The 19,998-nt window shown below is 35.0% G+C and overlaps 1 protein-coding gene and 1 non-coding gene across 2 annotated transcripts; both read right to left on the reverse strand.

Annotated features, from left to right (window-relative positions):
* Window positions 1-430: 430 nt before the first annotated feature.
* TRNAV-CAC (transfer RNA valine (anticodon CAC)) lies at window positions 431-503 on the reverse strand. Its single transcript has one exon. It is a non-coding gene; the product is annotated as a tRNA-Val (tRNA).
* A 17,605-nt stretch (window positions 504-18,108) lies between these two features.
* On the reverse strand, window positions 18,109-19,419 carry LOC149645977 (uncharacterized protein F54H12.2-like). Its single transcript, XM_089850298.1, has 2 exons — window positions 18,815-19,419; window positions 18,109-18,622 (listed from the first exon to the last, which is right to left on the reverse strand). The coding sequence occupies exons 1-2, from the start codon at window positions 19,417-19,419 to the stop codon at window positions 18,109-18,111; spliced, it is 1,119 nt and encodes a 372-aa protein (XP_089706424.1).
* Window positions 19,420-19,998: the final 579 nt, after the last annotated feature.

Genomic DNA, 19,998 nt, shown 5'->3' on the forward strand with positions numbered 1-19,998 from the left:
CACGCCATTTACTAATATTATTTGGAAGTATTAAGGACATATTAGGCATTTAAGCACCATTTACAGTGGCTTTTAACATCTTTTTTGACTATCTGTTGAACTTCTAATATTACTTAGTTTAATGGTTTTAAAAGTAGGGAAAAAGTATGCTACCTATGTCACATTATTAAACCAAGTGAAGTGAAATAATTGTTAAATATTTATTATAACCACTACACCACAGACACGTGGTAAGTCTAAGTTTTCCAAGAGATCTGACTAATTATTATGTCCAATCACGATGGTTAAAACATGTACCTACCTGGGCTCGAACCTGGGACTTTCCGTGTGTGAAGCGGACGTGATAACCACTACACCATAGATACGTGGTAATACTGAGTTTTCCAAGAGATCTAGCTAATTCAAGCGCCCAATCACGATGGTCAAAACATGTATCTACCAGGGTTTGAACCTGGGACCTTTCGCGTGTGAAGCGGACGTGATAACCACTGCACTACAGATACGTAATAACACTGAGCTTTCCAAGAGATCTAGCTAATTCTTATGTCCAATCACGATGGTCAATACATGTATCTACCACGGCTCGAACCTGGGACCTTCCGCGTGAGAAGCGGACGTGATAACCACCACACTACAGATACGTAATAACACTGAGTTTTCCAAGAGATCTAGCTGACTATTATGTCCAATCACGATGGTCAAAGCCGTACTTATGTAATTAACTAAAATTAACATACTTAGACTTAATTGTTTTGTTCAAACTGGCTGATAGCACACCCTGAATACTTAATTGTTAATTTAAGATAATTCCGAAAAGTATCTTCGCTGTAGTTTTTAAGTTATCGGTGGGGAAAAATCACGAAAAACCCATGTTAATCTCCATAGGAAATTAGCAAAAGCGGGTGAATATTACTTTAACGTTACAAAACGGTATCAAGTCATATCTACAAGGGCCTACCGGCCCTGTAGAATAATCTTCTCGACACGGAGAGGTAATATTTTGGTTTTCCCAACTTGTAAACTTTTATGTTTACTTATGGTTTCTTTTTTACCATAATTAGAAAATAGTAATTCTAATTAATTAGTTTGATAAATAAATGTCTAATTTCTAATTGAATTGAATTAGTTTCTATGTCTAATTACTAGTTGGCTAATTAATTAGTTCATAAATATTTCCCTAATTGCTAATTTTAATTCAATTAGTTGTCAGCTAATTAGCACAGCTCTGAAACTGACACAGTTTACAAGTTACGCTTGAATTGTTTTAAGGAAGACCCCCTATATTTAATTAAAAAACTGAAAGACAATGATTTCTAATTTAATTTAAGGGGTCATACGTAAAACACCGCAATCACAACTTGAGAAAAATATCCAGATTACAAAATTCTATTCAACGGCAAGTACAAAACGCTTTTATAATTCTGTTTAATTATTATCGCTTAGTATTATAAATAATCTCGTTACTAATTAACAATCAAAAATCTATCAGCAACATTTTACGCTTTGGTCCCATTGAACCGAATTCCCATTCGACAGAACGGCTTTTTTGTGGTGTCATATTCGACCGAACGTAGCCAAAAGGTGCGATTTTATTATAGTCCCATTGGACCGAAATTCTATTGAACTGGAAGAAGACATATTGTGCGGTTTTGCATTAAATATATTTTTAATTTCACAACTTATTATTGTTAAAAAAATTTGAGTTGAAAATGTATTACTGCACTTATTTTAACTACGTTTTAATTACGGCGAACCTCACCTACCCTAGCCTAACCTAACCAAACGTAACCTAACCTAACCTAACATAACCTAACCCAACCCAACCCAACCTTGTTTGGAGGTAAAAAGATTATTTATATGAGTATTGAAAGCCCGCCTCTTACCACGAACAATTTATTAGCAATAATAGAAATATTTTGGAAAAGATGTCAGATAATTAATTGGAGAATATTTTGGAAAAGGTGGCAGCTAATTAATAGGAGAATATTTTGGAAAAGGTGGCAGCTAATTAATAGGAGAATGTTTTAGAAAAGGTGGTAGCTAATTAAAAGGAGAATATTTTGGAAAAGGTGGTAGCTAATTAAAAGGAGAATATTTTGGAAAATGCGGCAGCTAATTAGTAGGAGAATGTTTTGGAAAAGGTTGCAGCTAAGTAATAGGAGAATATTTTGGAAAAGGTGGCGGCTAATTAATAGGAAAATCTTTTGGAAAAGGTGGCAGCTAATTAATAGGAGCATATTTTGGAAAAGGTGTCAACGAATTATTGGAACCAAACCAAACCTAACCTAGCCTAACCTAACCTAACCTAACCCACCCGAAACCAAAATATTAAAATTTTAATTTAAAACTTAAGACATTGATGGAACTACCATAAAGACTGTACTTCATTTTAAGCACAATTAGTTTATTAATTCTACTTATCACTTGCCTTGAGAGGAATGAAAGTGAGCGTTTTAATTAGTATTACTTTATTATTATTATTTTATTAATATTATTAACATACCTTTCGGAGATTTCGTATCCACTACACCACCGAATCGCTGACGGCTACAGTGTTTCAAGTTATATTCATGTATTTTTAGGGGCATATTCGGACGATTGGAATTTCGGTCCATCGGGAATATAGCCATTGGGCTGTAAATCTAAAATCATTGCGGGATATTTGGTCGAATGGGATTTCGGTCCATTGGGAATTCGGTTTAAAGGGACGATGCCCATTTTACAGCATTTGAAAATAGCGGATTGTAGATGCTAGAATTTACCTGGACCCCAAAATGGAACTAAATGAAATGGAACTTCTGAGAAATAATCGATATTTTAAATACAGGTAGAGAATTTGAATTTTGAATTTGTAAATTTTATTTATCCTTGATTTTAAAAAAACCGGGTCAAATATTAAAGGTTCACCAATGAGACTGAAATTACCTACGCGTTAATTGAAGTGAGTTTATATACATTCGTTCGAGTTGTTGAAGCCAGACTTGAACAGAGCCTCGGAAATAAGACTGACAACAATTGCACTTCCATTTCTGGTCAGGAATTCTGGGGTATAAAAAGCAAAAATGTCCAGTATCAAATCATGGCGGAATACTTAAAACGATCCCTGAACATGAAGTAAATTTCATATTTGGAACTCTATTAAACGACTATTAATTGGGGCGAGCGAGAAAGAATCGTCTTTGACAAAATATGTCAGTGAAAAGTGGAAAACTCGATATTAGAACCGACGGGGGGAGGCTGTTAGTAGCCCTAGTGATTATAAAAACCAAGGACGCGATGAATTCTTTAATTCTCTCTCTCAGAAACAAATATCAGACAACTTAAGAAGATTATGTTAATGTCATAATTTAACTTCATTTCATAAATTACTTGTAGGGTCATATGGATATTATTTCAATATGTGGAGTTTATAGAAATACATACTAAACCTACATATTTCACAGTAAATATTTTTACAACTAAAATAAAATGCTTTGATTAATTTGCGAATCACAAGAATAAATATTTATTACTTCCGTTGGTTTTAGGAATTTCACTTATTCACGTTTGACACGCCACGCTCATTTTTCGATAAACGACTGAAATACTTCACTCCGTCTTCTCCCTATGGATTGACCAACACGATTATCGTGTCCGCCGCCCCGAAGAGAGTCACGTCCACTTCCTTGTCCTTCTTAAATATGGAAACTCCAGTAAATTTTGCTCAATTACAATCTACTCACCACTCAACTAATAAAGTTACACTCTCGGATCAATAAGGTGGTGGTTTTAATTGTGACCACCGTGGTCATTCTGTCATTTTGCTCGTCATTCACTCCATCGTAACCAACAAATACAAATCGTTGCCCATCAAGAGAGTGGCCAAGAAAATGGCGCGAAAAACCTTGGGAAATATTTGGGACAACGCGTCGCTCTTGTGTGCTGAACGTGAGCAATTCAGCGTTCCTACATATTTGATAACAATTCAAACTCGAGCGAGCCATTTTCGTATGAAGGATTCAATTACCAAAAACTATGTCCCCTTAGCGAAATATGGCTGGCGCTTTTATCACGCATTATAAAGGGAACTGGATAATTAAATTCTAAATAGCGATTCCCACCATTTTGCCCCACATTACTTGTCGTCTGCTCGTTGCGTCGTGGCTGATCGGAGTGACTTTCATTCTGTTTTTCTTGGGTTGTTTCTTGCGGACGGAATTCACGACGGAAAGCTACAATTACATCGACACTCTCTCGGACTTGATCAATTCAGAAATTCCACCTGCAATGTTCGAGAAAACATACGAACAACTCCAAATTTCGGTAAATATCCTTCTGCTAAGTTCCGCAGTTCTTCTGACGTCATTGTTGCGTATCTACAGGGAGCCCAGGACCCTGTTGTTAAGGAATGGCTAGGTGCACTCGAGAGGGAGAAAACTAGTGATGATTTAACGGATTGTCTCGTTAATGAATTCAATCCCATTATATCCGGCAAGAAAGCCGCGATCTTAGCTGTCAAACTATTGAATTTTTTCTTGAATATTATGAAGTTAAACACACCCACTAGTAGAGAGTTCATGAGCAAAGGAGGCCTTTATTTTTCGCAACAAGAAGTTGCTTTCGACTACCTACACACCATGTTCAACACCTCTTGGGTGAGAAGCAGTCCCCATGTACACGAGTCCGTCCAGCTGAGGTCGGTAAGAATTGTATGGTAAAACTATTAGGGGGTTTTACTAATGTTCTGTTGCAGCATGGCGCCCTTTTTCGAAACGAAAGTTTTCAAATATCTGGATTTTCAAGACCAATATATGACTGAACAGTACACTTGGAATAAACCGTTGAAAAGCGTGGCTGATTTGGACCTGAGTAGCGTCTCCGTTCCTTTCTACTTTCTTCTCATGTTGTTGTCAGGAACAGTAGCCGTCGTAACAACAGAAATTATCTTGTACTTATCAAATTAAATACGTAACGAAATGAAATGCAATTTCTCGAATATACAAAAATGACTGCACGCTACGTCACTTCAAATCTTCTCTTTAAACTTGTATCAATTACGCACCCGCGATATGAATATGTTCTGCACTCGAATGTGAACGCAAGTAGCTTTTAAATCGACACTAAATTGTCTCGCACTAACTAAAACTTATCAAGTCGTAATGCCATCATTGATTGTAACGCTCAAAACACTCCTGATAATTACAAGCGAAAGCTTGTTTTAGAAAAACAAAGATAAGATTTCTAAAGAGTAACGTCTACTTCACACATTGAATTTTCTTCAAAAATTTAAAGATTAAATATTACCAAAGCATTTTATAAAACTGGACTTCAATTAATATTAACAAAATACATTTATTCAAACCACTAATCTAATTGTCTTTAAATCTATTCATCGTTAAATTCAAGTGAATTTTGTGTCACTATTCCCAAGATATAGAACCCAATCTAAGTTTTAAACAAGATTTTTTTAAATCTAAATTTTAATATTTGATTTAAAAATCGTCAATCAAGATAGATGGAATAGGAGCAAAATTTCAATTAAAAGATTTTCACGCGAGTTGTAGGAAGTTACTCAAAGACAATGATTTCTAATTTAATTTAAGGGGCCATTCGTAAAACACCGTAATCACAACTTGCAAACGGTGACCCTTAGGTCAAAATGTCATAGTAATTACATTTTCGACTCGAAATTTCCCATAACCTCCATTGTACTTCATTCGTCCTACCACCCATTTTGGCATATTCTGTATTGTTTTGTACTACGGCCATCCTGTAAAATGGCGGCTAGGAATGTAAAAGCCTTCCTAAGGGAAAATCGTTTAAACAGCAACCTTAACTATACTGGTAAACTATTTGGGCAGCTTTGTTATTTTTGCTTTGAATTTTCCCTCAGAAATCTTGGCGCCGCAATCGAAACGCTCATTAAAATGGAAAAGTAAGCTTAAATAGGACAACACCGGGTGCCTTTTGCTAAAACCCTTGAATATAAACAAGCGAGTGAAGTAAGTTCTGGTTTGTTGATATCGAATTTTCTTCTCAAAATTTAGTAAGAAACGCTTAAAAGTATATTAAATAAAGCCAAACCTATTATTTTTCCATTAAATCTATTACGGGTATTATTACCTCGATTTTAAAGAACTTTGTTGAAAAAACCGACCAGATGTAATGGTCTTTAAATGGTATGTAACGCGAGCCTGTATATAGCAGAATTCAATCTTAGAAAGTGTAAATATTACCGTATAAAACGTATTTCCTCAACCTTTCCAAGAGTAACTCTTCTAATCTTGGTGTTATTTAATTACCAGGAATATTGACCACCTTCTCTCGGTTTAAGACGTCACGTAAAAGGATTAATATAACTGAAATTACTTTAATTGCGTCAAGCTTCGAGATTTCTTCAAATTGGCCCATTACACTTATAGATCCAACAGTTTTATAAGAAAGCGGAGAGTGGTCAACAAAAGGTGCGGTTAAAGTGTTGGATCAAGAAGCATTGACCAATGTTTGTCTTGGGGTAATTGCGAGAAATTCCAAAATACTATACAACGGCAAGTACAAAATGTTCATATGACTCTTTTAATTATCCTCGACAGGTACTATTAACAATCTCGTTAGTAATTAACAATCAGCTGTTGCTGATACGTTACAGTATTTGATGGTTTCGGATTGTAGATTTACCTGGACCCCAAAACGGAACCTAATGAACTGAACTGAACTGAATTCCAATGGAATTTCTTGGAAATAATCGATATCTTAAATACAGGTATAGAATTTGAATTTTTAAATTGTAAATGTTATTTATCCTTGGTTTTAAAAACAAGTCCAATGTTATAGGTTCGCCAATGAGACTGAAATAAGGTACGCGATATTTCAAGTGAGTTTATTATAAACATTCGTTTGGCTTTGTTCAAGCGATACTTATTATTCCTTTTCTTGCAATTAATATTGCTTTTCTCGATGACAATGGTTCTTTCATTTCTTGTCAGACATCGCTGACTACGCAGTTCGAAGTCACGGCGGATTATTTAAACCGATCCCTGAACATGAAGTAAACTTCATATTTGGAACTCTATTAGACGACTATTAATTGGGGCGAGCGAGAAAGAAACGCCTTAACGCGATAATTTATTCTTCGCTCGTTTGACAAAATGTTTCTGTAAATACTGAAAACTCCAATGTATTCGAAACGACGGTTGAAGCCGTAAAGTTGTGATTTTAGACAAAAATCTTAACAAATCTCTGAGAAACGAATATCAGTCAGCATATGAACACTTGTTAAGGATGTATTGTAATTAATTTTGTCGCTTCATTTACAGGGTCATTTTTAATTATATCATAAGCGTATTACATAGTGATGTTGTCTTAAATACTTTACATAGTGAACGCAAGAATTATAATTCCGAAGTAAGTGATTAAAACGCTTTGATTAAGTACCTTTACAAAGTATAAATAATTCATCCTCAGGACTGACTTAGGACAATCATATCTTCACATTAGACACGCCTCGCTCTTTTTTCCATAAAAGACTGGAATATTTCACTCCGTCTTCTCCCTATGGAACGACCGACAACATTATCATTTCGGCCGCCCCGAAGAGAGTCACGTCTACTTCCTTGTTCTTCTTAAACATGGACACTCTAGTAAATATCATTCAATAAACATTCTATTCTCTACCATATTAATTGGATTTCGATCATTGGTTCAATTAGGTGCTAATTTTAATTGAGTCCACTTTGTCCATTCTGTCACTTCTGCTCGTCTTTCACTCCATCGTAACCAACAAATACAAATCGTTGCCCACCAAGTGAGTTGTCAAGAAACTGGCCCAAGAAACACTCTGAAATTTCTGGGACAACGTTTCGCTCTTGTGCGCCGAACGTTAGTGATTAAATGATAATATGTATTTAAAAATAGTTCATATTAGCGGGAGCCTGCTTTGTATAGGAGATCCTTTTACCAGAGATTTTCTTCCCTCAGTTAATCCCTAGATATAGCGAACTTGATAATTTTGTTCCCTATTTAGCGATTCCCTCCGTTTTGCCCCACATTACTTGTCGTCTGCTGGCTTCGTCGTGGCTGATCGGAGTGACTTTCATTCTGTTTTTCTTGGGTTGTTACATGAGGACGGAGTTCACGGCGGAAAGGTACAATCGCATCGACACTCTCGCGGACTTGATCAAATCGGGAATTCCACCTGAGGAAACATACGATCAACTGCAAGTTTCGGTGAATATCCATCTGAGTTGTATAGACCCACACTTCGTACCTCCGTAGGTGTAGAATGTAGGTGTAGAGTGTAGGTGTAGAATGTCAAGGTCACTGTGTCAACGACCTATGACGTCATTATGCCACGCCCACTTGGGAAACCCCGCGCGCCCCCTCGCGGGAAAACTCGCGCGTCCGCTGGCGGGAAAGCACTGCGCGGGAATCTGGCAGTCCTGTCTCTTCTACAACTGTATCTGTGACGTCATTGGCGGGGAAACACCTGTCAGTCTCTTCTACAACTGTATCTGTGACGTCATTGATAAGAGACGAGAATGGATAGCTTTAAACGTACATTGCCAAGGGTTAATGATAGGTCTCTGCTGGAAGTTGCGAAATCCATTGTAATTTTTAGTTTGACTCAGAATTTCAACCTTTTTTCAAGGAGTTTATTTTGATTATGGTATTGTTTTAATGGTAATTAAAAGGTACACGTAAAAGCGTAATTAATATATAAGAAATTCATCTTAGACGTAATAGTAGAAAGCATAATTAGCCTCTGAAAATCAAAGTGTTACTGGTGTGTTAGCGTCTATTTGTAAACCTTGGTTAAATTCTGCCTATAAAAAAGAGTTATAAAAGAGAGTCAACAATTATCAAGATCAAGATGCCATATTATATGCAAGACTTGCACCCGGACTGTTTAGCGGCCATAGAACTAATTCAACACTTGACGGAGGATGAGTTGAAAGACTTGCTTAACAATGATGAAAGATTGGACGGAATGGTCAAAGACTTGAGACAAGTGAATAATGCGCTCTTTGCTAGTAACAAGAGTTTGGCGGAAATCAATTTATCCCATCAACTCAGAATTGTCGAGTCACGTCAGCAACTATTAAACCTTTATGAACATGCTGTTGAATTGAAAAAAAAGTATAAGAAAAGAAATTCAAGATTGATGAACTAATGAGACAAGTTTCTCTGGATACTACCTTGGTTTTATTTCAAACTGCCGCTACCCAAGTTGAAGGAGAGACTAAAAGCATTGCCTAAAATTTTTTGGAGACCCAACTTTGTGTGGAGCTTTTTCTGGAGATGTTTTTGTTGCATTTGAGGAGAGTCAAAACTGAGAAAATGTCTGATATTTTAGATCAAAGTTCGAGACAAAACTCCGCAAGCTCTTTTTATTTTGGAAATTCAGCTAGGGCTAGCCCATGACCTGCTAGACCCGCTACTTCACCATCATTACCAAATGAGGGTTTCCCCTTACAATACTCTACTCCCACAACCTCCTCTTGGTTATAGAGTACCCAATTATTATCCTAATCGATTAATTTTAATTGTATAATGGTTTTTCACTTTTAAAATAAGACATTAGTTTGTTAAATTGTGAATAGTGGTCTTTTGTAGATGTTTGATTAAACCATCAAAATGTCAAATATATTTGTAGAAAAAATGCTTATCAATTAATTGTAAAGAAAAACAGAAAATATTGTGTTTTGGTGTGTTTTATTACAGTTTAAGTGAATTTTAGAGTGATTTATTGCAGTTTTAGTGTGTTTTGGTGTAATTTAAGTTTTTTATTATAATTTAAGTGTGTTTTATTGTACCTTAGTGTATTTTATTATGGTTTAGTGTAGTTTTATTGTACTTTTAATGTATTTTATTGTGTTTTACTGTGTTTTATTGTAGTTTTATTGTGTTTTACTGTGTTTTATTGTAGTTTTATTGTACCTTAGTGTATTTTATTATGGTTTAGTGTAGTTTAGAGTGCTTTATTGTACTTTTAGTGTATTTTATTGTGTTTTACTGTGTTTTATTGTAGTTTTATTGTTCCTTAGTGTGTTTTATTATGGTATAGTGTAGTTTTAGAGTGTTTTATTGTACTTTTAGTGTATTTTACTGTGTTTTGGTGTGGTTTTATTGTACTTTTAGTGTTTTGGTGTGGTTTTATTGTACTTTTAGTGTTTTGGTGTGGTTTTATTGTACTTTTAGTGTTTTGGTGTGGTTTTATGGTACTTTTAGTGTATTTTATTGTGTTTTACTGTGTTTTGGTGCGTTTTTATTGTAGTTTTAGTGTATTTCAGTGTATTTTGTTGTAATTTAAGTTATTCGTCATAATTAAAGTGTGTTTTATTGTACTTACATTTTTTATTATTATTTTTTATTTTTTACACAAAGATGATTTTCTCTCATCAGGTAAAGTTTGTCGCATTTGAAGCAACGGTTTTTCATGTCGCATTTGGTGGTTTTTAAATGCCAAAAAAAAAACAAATTTTACAGTGTACGGTCGTGGTGCCTCTCGCTTTTATAACGGATTTAGCCGTTAACCGACAAGTTGCACCTTCTTCGGAACATTTGGCGTTACGAGCGTCCTTCGCTGATGAATACGTACCGCATACTAAACACACTCTATCCGGACTCAAAGGTTGAAATTTTTCTTCTATCGGGTGTATGTGATTATTTTTTGTTACAAAAACAGTGTGATGTCTTAAAGGACAATTGAGATCTCCATCGCAATAAAACGTTTGTCCGGCGTGATCTGGAAACTCAATAAGGCTTCCGCCGCATTGATAGCATCCAGTCGGATATGGTTTCATTTTATTGGTAGATATATTATCAAGAACTAGAACTAAACGATTTTTTCGACTAATGCGTTAGCAAAAACTAGAAACTGTCAATTAAAAATTAAAAGCAAAAACAAAATCTATCAACGTCGACGTACTAAGCATTCAAAATCAAGAATAACTGAATCAGAACTCTGGTTATCCAGCAGATATACTTTTCGTCACGGGGGGGAAAGAATCATATTATATTAATAAATCCACGGTACTATAGTCATCAACCACGAGGGGTGGGGGGGTATAGACCCACACTTCGTACCTCCGTAGGTGTAGAATGTAGGTGTAGAATGTCAAGGTCACTGTGTCAATGACCTATGACGTCATTATGCCACGCCCACTTGGGAAACCGCGCCCCCTCGCGGGAAAACTCGCGCGCCCCCTCGCGGGAAAGCACTGCGCGGGAATCTGGCAGTCCTGTCTCTTCTACAACTGTATCTGTGACGTCATTGGCGGGAAAACACCGTGCGCCGTCTATTGGGAAACTCCTTTCTTCTACAACTGTATCTGTGACGTCATTGATAAGAGACGAGAATGGATAGCATTAAACGTACATTGACAAGGGTTAAATATTCTACAACTGTATCTGTGACGTCATTGATAAGAGATGATTGGATAGCTTTAAACGTACATTGACAAGGGCTAAATCTTCTACAATTGAGACTTCATTCGAAGAATTGTTGTATTGCGTAACGTATATTAAGGGGTTGCGGTAAAGTTTTATCATTGTTAAATGAAGATGTGTCAAGTTCATAGCGTAGCGGATAAAGTAGAGGTTTGGATCGGTAACGTCTTATCCCCGGAGGTTTACTGGAAAAGGACTGATACGGGTGTAGAGTTATGCTTACAAAAGGAACTATGGTGTAATATCTTTGAGTATGCCAACGAGATTGATACCTTCTTCAAGGGTAATTCGCCGCGTTTTTCCGTCTGGTTATATCCTACTACTTCAAATTTGAAATTGGAATGTTTTACCCGTGGAAAGAAACGTATATTGGACATAAGAAAATACACTAGAGGAAAATGTGAAAAATATAACGTCATGTACGCTACTGGCGAGGGAATTTCCCTTAATAATGCTGGTTGGGAACACACAAAAAAAATAAGAGGACTGCTTGACAATGAGTTGGTAGAGAAAACGAGAGCCGTGGAATCCATGAGAGAAGCTGTTCTTAAGAATCTGACTGAAATATTATTGGAAATAACCAAATATTGTCAAAACGAGGCCTGTCAAAACCAGATTGCTCACGACGTACAATGTGAATTAGAAGAAAGTGATTGGAATGAAAGAGTGCAAAAAAACCTCATTAAAGCCTTGAAAAAAATTGATTATGAAAAAGTTTTGGAAAATCATAGAAATTATTTTGGTTCTAACAAACCAATTGATGAGCCATTTCTTTTTAATTGTATCATAAACGATATTGACTTCTTCAAAACTAAGTTAATCTATACTTGATATTCAATTAATCTCAATGTTATACGTTTATGATTTGTATAATTGCTCATTTAAATAAAAAATGTACAAACAACAGACCTACAATCGTAAATTCATATACAAAGATAAATTATATCTCATTAGGCAGACAAAAGGTAGAAAAAAAACCTAGTTGAAGAGGTTTATATTGAACTAACATTGGGAGAAAAATGTTCAAAAATGATTAATTCATACACCTACTGTTTCCGTTTTGTCGTGACAGATGTTCGTAGAAATGGTAAGTTGATTCAAACGAAAATATCATAATAATATTGGTGTGATATTGGGAATGTAGGTAAGGAAAATGTATTTCGTTTTAATTTAATGTTATAAATACAAAAAATATAAATTAACTAATAATAATAAACTAAATAAACTAATAATAATAAACTAAATAAACTAATAATAATAAACTAAATAAACTAATAATAATAAACTAAATAAACTAAATAAACTAATAATAATAAACTAAATAAACTAAATACTTTGTTCCGCGTATAATTATGTTCGATATGATATTGAGTCTTACAGAAACTTTGTGAAAATACACATGTACACTACGTATTACGTGATATAGGGAATATTTACAAAAAAGGATTTTTAAATTACACGGGAAATTGGGGGGTAAAGTTTAAATTTATACATTAAAAGTAATATTACAAGCGAGGGTATTTTAAGATTTTGAATTCAACGTCTGTTTCATCGAATATTAGGGGGACGTTTAACGGCGTGGTAAATATTTTTAAATGTTTCTTTACAAATGGTTTCCGTTAAAATAGTGAATAAGGGGGTAGTGTAACTATTGTTACACCAATTGTTACCCTTATCCAGAACGATATTGTCGTAAATATCGTCCCTGTCTATAATTGAATGATATTTTACACGGGCCACTTGATCAAAGTCTTTCTCAATATTCATATCGATATCATAATAACACGTGGAACAAAGTTTTAATATACGTTTTGAATCGTTTTCGTGACACCTTAAGCAATGTGGGTTTTTGTTGGGGTACGCAAAAACATTTTCTAATTTAAAATAGTCTTTTACAACGTGATTACCGTTACACCAATCGGGAATATTGTGTGGTAATTGTGAGGGGCGCGTCATAACATAATTGTATTGTAGAAATGAAAGTTTATAATGCGCTTTAACTTGAGTGTCGAAAACATCTTGTGCCGAAAGATAGTTTAAAATGTTTGAATCGAGACACTGACCGGCGGTAGCGAGTGATTCTTCAAGTTCAGTAGCGATATGACTGGGTAAACAACCCGAATAAAGGTCATGCCGAGAAGCGAGTTCATACTCGTATAGTATATTAAAAGTTTCGCGCGACGCTTCTTTAGCAGAGGTATACAGAGAAGGTATATTCGATAAAGATATGACTATTATTATGGCGGGGAGAATTTGATAGTTTTTAGATCTGAATACAGTAACTTATGGCTAGTAGCGAACTTGATTATCCAGCAGATATACTTTTTGTAACGGGGGGAATCCAGCAGATATACTTTTCGTAACGGGGGGAAAGAATCATATTATATTAATAAATCCACGGTACTATAGTCATCAACCGAATACACCCTCAAGTAACATTGGCTCGCTCGTTAACGTATCTGCCTTTAAACTCGTTGTTCTATGTATCGCGAGTTCGAATCCCCTTATCGAGAGTCCTTAACAAGCGAACCAAGGTTACTTTTGTAAAGGATATATTTTTATCTCTTATAATAAACAGTTGCTTTTATAAAGCGAAAACAAGGTTGGTTGACGTCAAAGATAATTCGAAATATATTTTTCTCTCTTATAACAGTTGCTTTTATAAAGCAAAGACAAGGTTGGTTGATGTCAAATATAATTTGAAATATACGTATGACGTCAAGGTTAGCCATGATAAAAATTTATTTTGCTCCTTTATAACTTACAGTTGTTGGTTATAGACTTCGTTCCATAAAATACTATCAAACTAGCTAGGACCCGAATATTCGTTGTACCTGAAGGTGAATAATATAGCGCCTATACCGTGATAAAAATATATTTTGCTTCGTTATAATTAACAGGTGTTTTTATAAAGCGAAAGCAAGGTTGGTTGGCGTCAAAGATAATTTGAAATATACGTATGACGTCAAGGTTATAGACTTCGTTCTACAAAAATCTATGAACCTCGGTTCAGCATACCTTAAAGGACGAGAATCATTCGGACCGAAAAATACTTTACTAACAACTTGCTATAACAAATTTCTATAAAAAGGTGAGTACTTTATACTTTTCAAATGGACTAGAAAATTTAGTAAGAGGGAAATAGTTATTTTATACAGCGAATCAAAGTAAGAGACACGCTCTTGTGACCGAAATGGAAGAAGAAAATATAATAGAATCTCCGAGAAAAAAAACAAAAAATAGAAGACGTTAAAGTAACGTCTTTACAAGATATCGCTATAAAAAATTTGATACATGTTTTTAAATATAAGTTTCATAATGAAAGATATTTTAATTTTAATGATGTAAAAAATTTTATACCGAAAACTTTTTGGGGGCAAATAGAATCAGTCTTTTTTAAAGCCGTCGAAGTAGAGAAACATCGACCACCTGGAACTTTCGAAGATTTGGATATAAGTATATCAAAATCGTCTATAGAGAGAGAAATAGTGTTCGACGAATTCAGTCCCTTAACGTTTGAAGAATTTGAACTAGTGCATCGCAATCGGATAGAAACGCCACCATTTATCTTAAGAAATGAACAAAATCATTTACATAACCAATATTACGTAAAAATTTGCTATTGTGGTTGGCCACAAAATTATAGACGAATATGTCCCGCTTGCTATTTTCATCATAGTTTAAACGATTGTTTAAACGCTAAATATGAACAGTTAACTGATCACTATCAGGTTAATAGTAAAGACGCGCTACTCTATTATATCTGGAACTATAACAAAAGTTGGTGTTCCAACTGCATTTTACAACCATTATTCTCATTAAGAGATGCTGACGATTGCGAACAAACTACTGATTGGCATAGTCCGTCAAATAATTATCCCTTCGAACACGGTTTTATGGGGGAAGACATTAACCGTAACACTGTTCCAAGACCTACAATAGAAGACGCGTTCTAACAGTTAATTACGTACAGGCGCCGCTCCAAATGAATTTAACCATAAATTCTAAATTTCCCTAAGTTTTTTGTCAATTATTTATTTGCCTTAGTTTTCCCAGTTTCCCAGGTTTGTACGAACCCTGAATTCAACCTCGTTCAGATAGGCAGTTCAGCGTTATTATGAAAACTACAGAAATAATGTCCTAATAACTTAATTGATCGGTTAAGAAAATTAAGATTAATAATAAAAAAGTTTAATGGTAACATTTATTTTCTGTTTTTCTTTACAATTAATTGACAAGAGATATTTCATTAAGAGTTTGTTTTTTTAAAATGAAGAGCTATTGTTGTTATTTATTTGTCTTTGATATTTCTTTTTTCGTTCCTTTTATTTTTTAATAAAATGAAGGGGCAGGGACTGAAGACACGATTTCATCTGTTTCTGAGGTTTATTTCAAGTAACGTACTCTAGTCCCTAGATGCACACACGCGCTGCTGTTTTTCAATTAATCGCAATTTTTGACAATTACTTCTTAACTTCTTCAACGTAATTCGCGGGATAGTGGTCCATGCGGTCGTCTGTACGCTCTTTGCACCAAACTTGCTCGTATGTATATATTAGCATTTTTCTAAAAAAATGTTTCATTCACTTATTATAAATTATGGCATGAAGATTAAAATTTTTTCATCCGTATCAAATGGTTTGCTCCGGACCAACTATGTCGGGAAAATCGACATTTGTTTTTAGATTGTTGGAAAATAGTCGATTAATGATTGAGCCACCTCCAGATCGTATAGTTTATTGTTATTCTATGTATCAACCAAAATTTGACGAATTAAAAAGAAAAATTGGAAATATCGATTTTATAAAAGGTTTACCGCCTAATGACGAAGACTTCTTCGATAGGACTAAAAATAATCTGTTGATTTTCGACGATCTATCATCCGAGTGTAATAGTAGTAGTCAAATTTCTGATTGGTTTGTCAAGGGGTCTCATCATCTCAATACCCCGTTGATTTTAATTACTCAGAACCTCTTCGCTAAGGGGAAAGAGGCCAGAACAATAAGTCTTAATTGTTCTTATTTAATTATCTATAAGTCTCCAAGAGATTCGTCCGCTGTTGAATACCTAGGACGGCAAACGTTTCCCAAAAAGAAACATTTTTTAGCTAAAGCCTATGAAATGGCTACGGAGAAACCGCATAAATATATTAATTGATTGTAAACAGGACCAAGATGATAAACTACGTTTAAGGAGCAATGTCCTTCCTTCTGATGGTCCTATGATAGTTTTTGTCGAGGATTAAATTAACGCGAACTTGCCAAAATAAATTATTTACCATAACGATGGTACCCCGATCACTTCGTCCACACTATCCCTTCTTACACGTTTTAAAACATAGTAAACAAAGAAAAAAATTCTTAAAAATAGTAGCAATGCTCAGATAAAAGCTATTTGCAATATTTGTCATAATATTACAACTGGAGGCTTGCCAATCACCAAGGCACAAAAGGCAAAACTTAGGAGTCATAGAAGGGTTATAAGAAGATTAGCTCTGAAATCTTTGTCATTAAAAAAGAAACGTCGTTTGATGACGAATCAAACAGGAGTATTCTGGCCTTTACTACTAGGAACATTGGTACCTAGTGTAATTTCGGCGATTAACGCTGCACAATGAAAAAAAATGATACTAGTTCCGGCTTCGACAGTTGTGTCGGCCGTAGACAGAGAATTATCTGATTTAGACAAAGAAATGAGTGAAATTCTTGAAAAACCAGGAACATCCGAAACAAAATTGAGAGAATATTTGACAACTCTACAAAAGTTTCTAAACGTTAAGAAATTAGTTGAACCACCGACCGTAAAATTAAGTCAACCCTCTATTGTACAACCATTGTCAGTTCCAATGGTCCCCACATCGACACCTAATCTAATTTCTACAATGCCTCCAAATATAATACCATCAACACCTACAAATGTAATGTCACCAGCAGCAACAGCAGCAGCAGCTCCGGCATTTGCATTTACTGCTCCAATACCTACTGTATTACCAAATCCTGAAAGGCTTAAAAAGAATAGGAAAAACAGTATGGCCCAAGTAATTCACGAATATCAAGAACTGAAAAAATTGTACTCTCCACTTGAACTAAGAAAGAAAACTAAGACAAAATCCAAACCAAAAGAAGAAGAATCAAACATAACTGTAAGACGACAAAACAAAAAACGAAAGACGGAAAATAAATGAATCGATTTATACGCATAAAGTTTATTGATTACAATACATGTCTTTATGATTTAATAAATGATTACACATAAACAAAAGTACCATTGCTTCGTTATACATTAAATCATGAGGATTATATAAGTCGTGAATAATCATATCTAGGGTATAGCCTTTACACATGTTAAATAAATAGAAAATACAATGTAGTCCACACGTTTCGGACAAAGGATATTGTATAGGTACGTGGTTAAAATACCATTTACTAGCGTAAAGGTTAAGGTCTACAAGATTGTAGTAAAAAGGATCATTTCCGTAAGAATCAAAAAAGGTACCTATTCCATTATCTACGTAGATTGCTAACCAGTGAACGCCTCGGCTTGATTTTGGTTCCGTATTCAAACAAAAACAATATTTTTTCTGTCTGGGTGGTAATGGTTTTTGGTCAAAGGCAAAAACACCGAGAAAAAATGGTTTTGTGACGGATTCACACTTTAAAAATTCGTTTATTTCTACGGTGTTCATTCTCCGGAGGGATTGTAAATCACGGTACGATCTTTTGAAATTATTATTTCCGATTCAAATTCCGCGTAAACAACAGCCGTTACATTGTGAATCAACGGAGACTTAAATTTCCTTGATATTCTCAAGTTTCCTTGCTTATTCCGTGATAGATGGTCAGCACTAGCTTGTTCTTCCGGGGTTAAATCAAATCCGTAGAGAACGTTACCTTCTTTATATTCTTCGTAAGGAACACAGTTTCCTTTATTTCTTTTAAACAAGTCCAAAGCCGTATAATTTGAAAGATACTCTCGGGAATACTCGTTAACGTTATAGTTTGGCGTAAACGGAGGGTTGGGAAATGTTTGGTTCCCTATTGTTAAGGCCAAGTAGTTTAAATTGAAATGAGCAAATTCGAAACCATTTAAACTCAGATCACCGTTAAAGGCTGCCGTTCTAACTAAACCAATAATTACCCTTGCTGGCATTTTATTCATAAATACATTTTCGCGTGTAATATCCGTTAAGCCACTGCTAATAGAAAAGTATTTTAACACGGTCCGGTTAATAGGGTAAATAACGTTATGTTTTTCATGAACCATAGCGTGAGCTAACATTATTTCCGCATTTACCTTAACCTTTTTAATTAGTAAAGTTACGTCTAATATTTTAAATTTAAATTTTTGATTTGATATTATTGAGATAATAGCAAATTCGTTTACTGACTTTATGAATCGAAACCTAACATCTACGTTATTTAAAAGAAACTTGTCCATTCGACACACATCAAGATGTAAATCACCGATCATATCAACGGGGTTTGAGAGGGCTACGCGATTTTTCCTTTTCAACATACCATTGTTATCATTTTTATTCGCAGCTAAAAACATTTTTGCGGCGTCTACTGGATTATCTTTGTAGTACATTTTTGCAGACAGATAGGAATTTTTTGCACTGTCACCGTAATTTAGATGCGTTTCAAAGAATGCCAAATACGGATAAGCGTTTGTCGAAGTATTAACTTGAGTATCTCCGAAAAACACATCTACTTGATTAAACAGAGCGACGTGTAACAAATTTACAGGACCCACGTCCGTTTCTAGAGCAGTTAAAGCAGAACCATCATCTTTGAGTAATTTTACTCTAACTTGTAGCAATGTTTTAGCCAAGTCCGTATAGAGATCATTAGATCCTGGAACAAAGAACTCAATAGGGCCTTGATCCGAAATTGATGCCAAAGGTTTGTAAATTACGTAGTCACTATTTTCTACATTGTAATTCGCCGGTGGTACCGCGAATAAATCCAGTTCTAACATCATACCCTCAACCATTTTTATTGTTTTTTAGTCCAAAAAGTCAGTCTTGGTTCGTTTTTTCTTTATGCTTCGATTTCTAGTCTTCAGCTTTCTACGGCGACCCGAACCAGTTTGCGGTTGTGACAAGTGTTGACTCGCTTTTTGTAATAAATTTGCTCCAGCTTCACTCAAATTAGATTTCAGAGACTCTTTTAGGTTTCTACCCGCAATGTAATCACCAGCTATTTTGGACCCAGTTCTTAGGGCTTCTCTTCCTAATGCTTTTCCAACGGGCTTAAAAACTGGTGTTATAAATCTTATTAAGCTATTAAAAATGCTTCCGAGACCATTTCCTCTCTGAAATACTGGTCCCCGGAAGTGACTAAGACCATTTCCGGTACGACCACTTCCGGTTTGGTTCAAGTAGTAATTTAGGTATATGTTACTTCGTGTCATGTTTGAGTATGAAATGAAGTTTTATGACTGATTTGTTTAACTTAAACATAATATTCTCTCCATAATCAGTTCTCATGTCTATTTCTATCATTTCAAATGTCGGACATCTTAAGGGGTAATAGTCAATGTTTTGAAACCGATGGGCGGCTAACGTTGTTG

The sequence above is a fragment of the Phalangium opilio genome, unplaced genomic scaffold (assembly GCF_054372755.1).
Source record: "Phalangium opilio isolate 3A_F unplaced genomic scaffold, DU_Popi_V2 ptg000089l_1, whole genome shotgun sequence".
NCBI lineage: Eukaryota > Metazoa > Arthropoda > Arachnida > Opiliones > Phalangiidae > Phalangium > Phalangium opilio.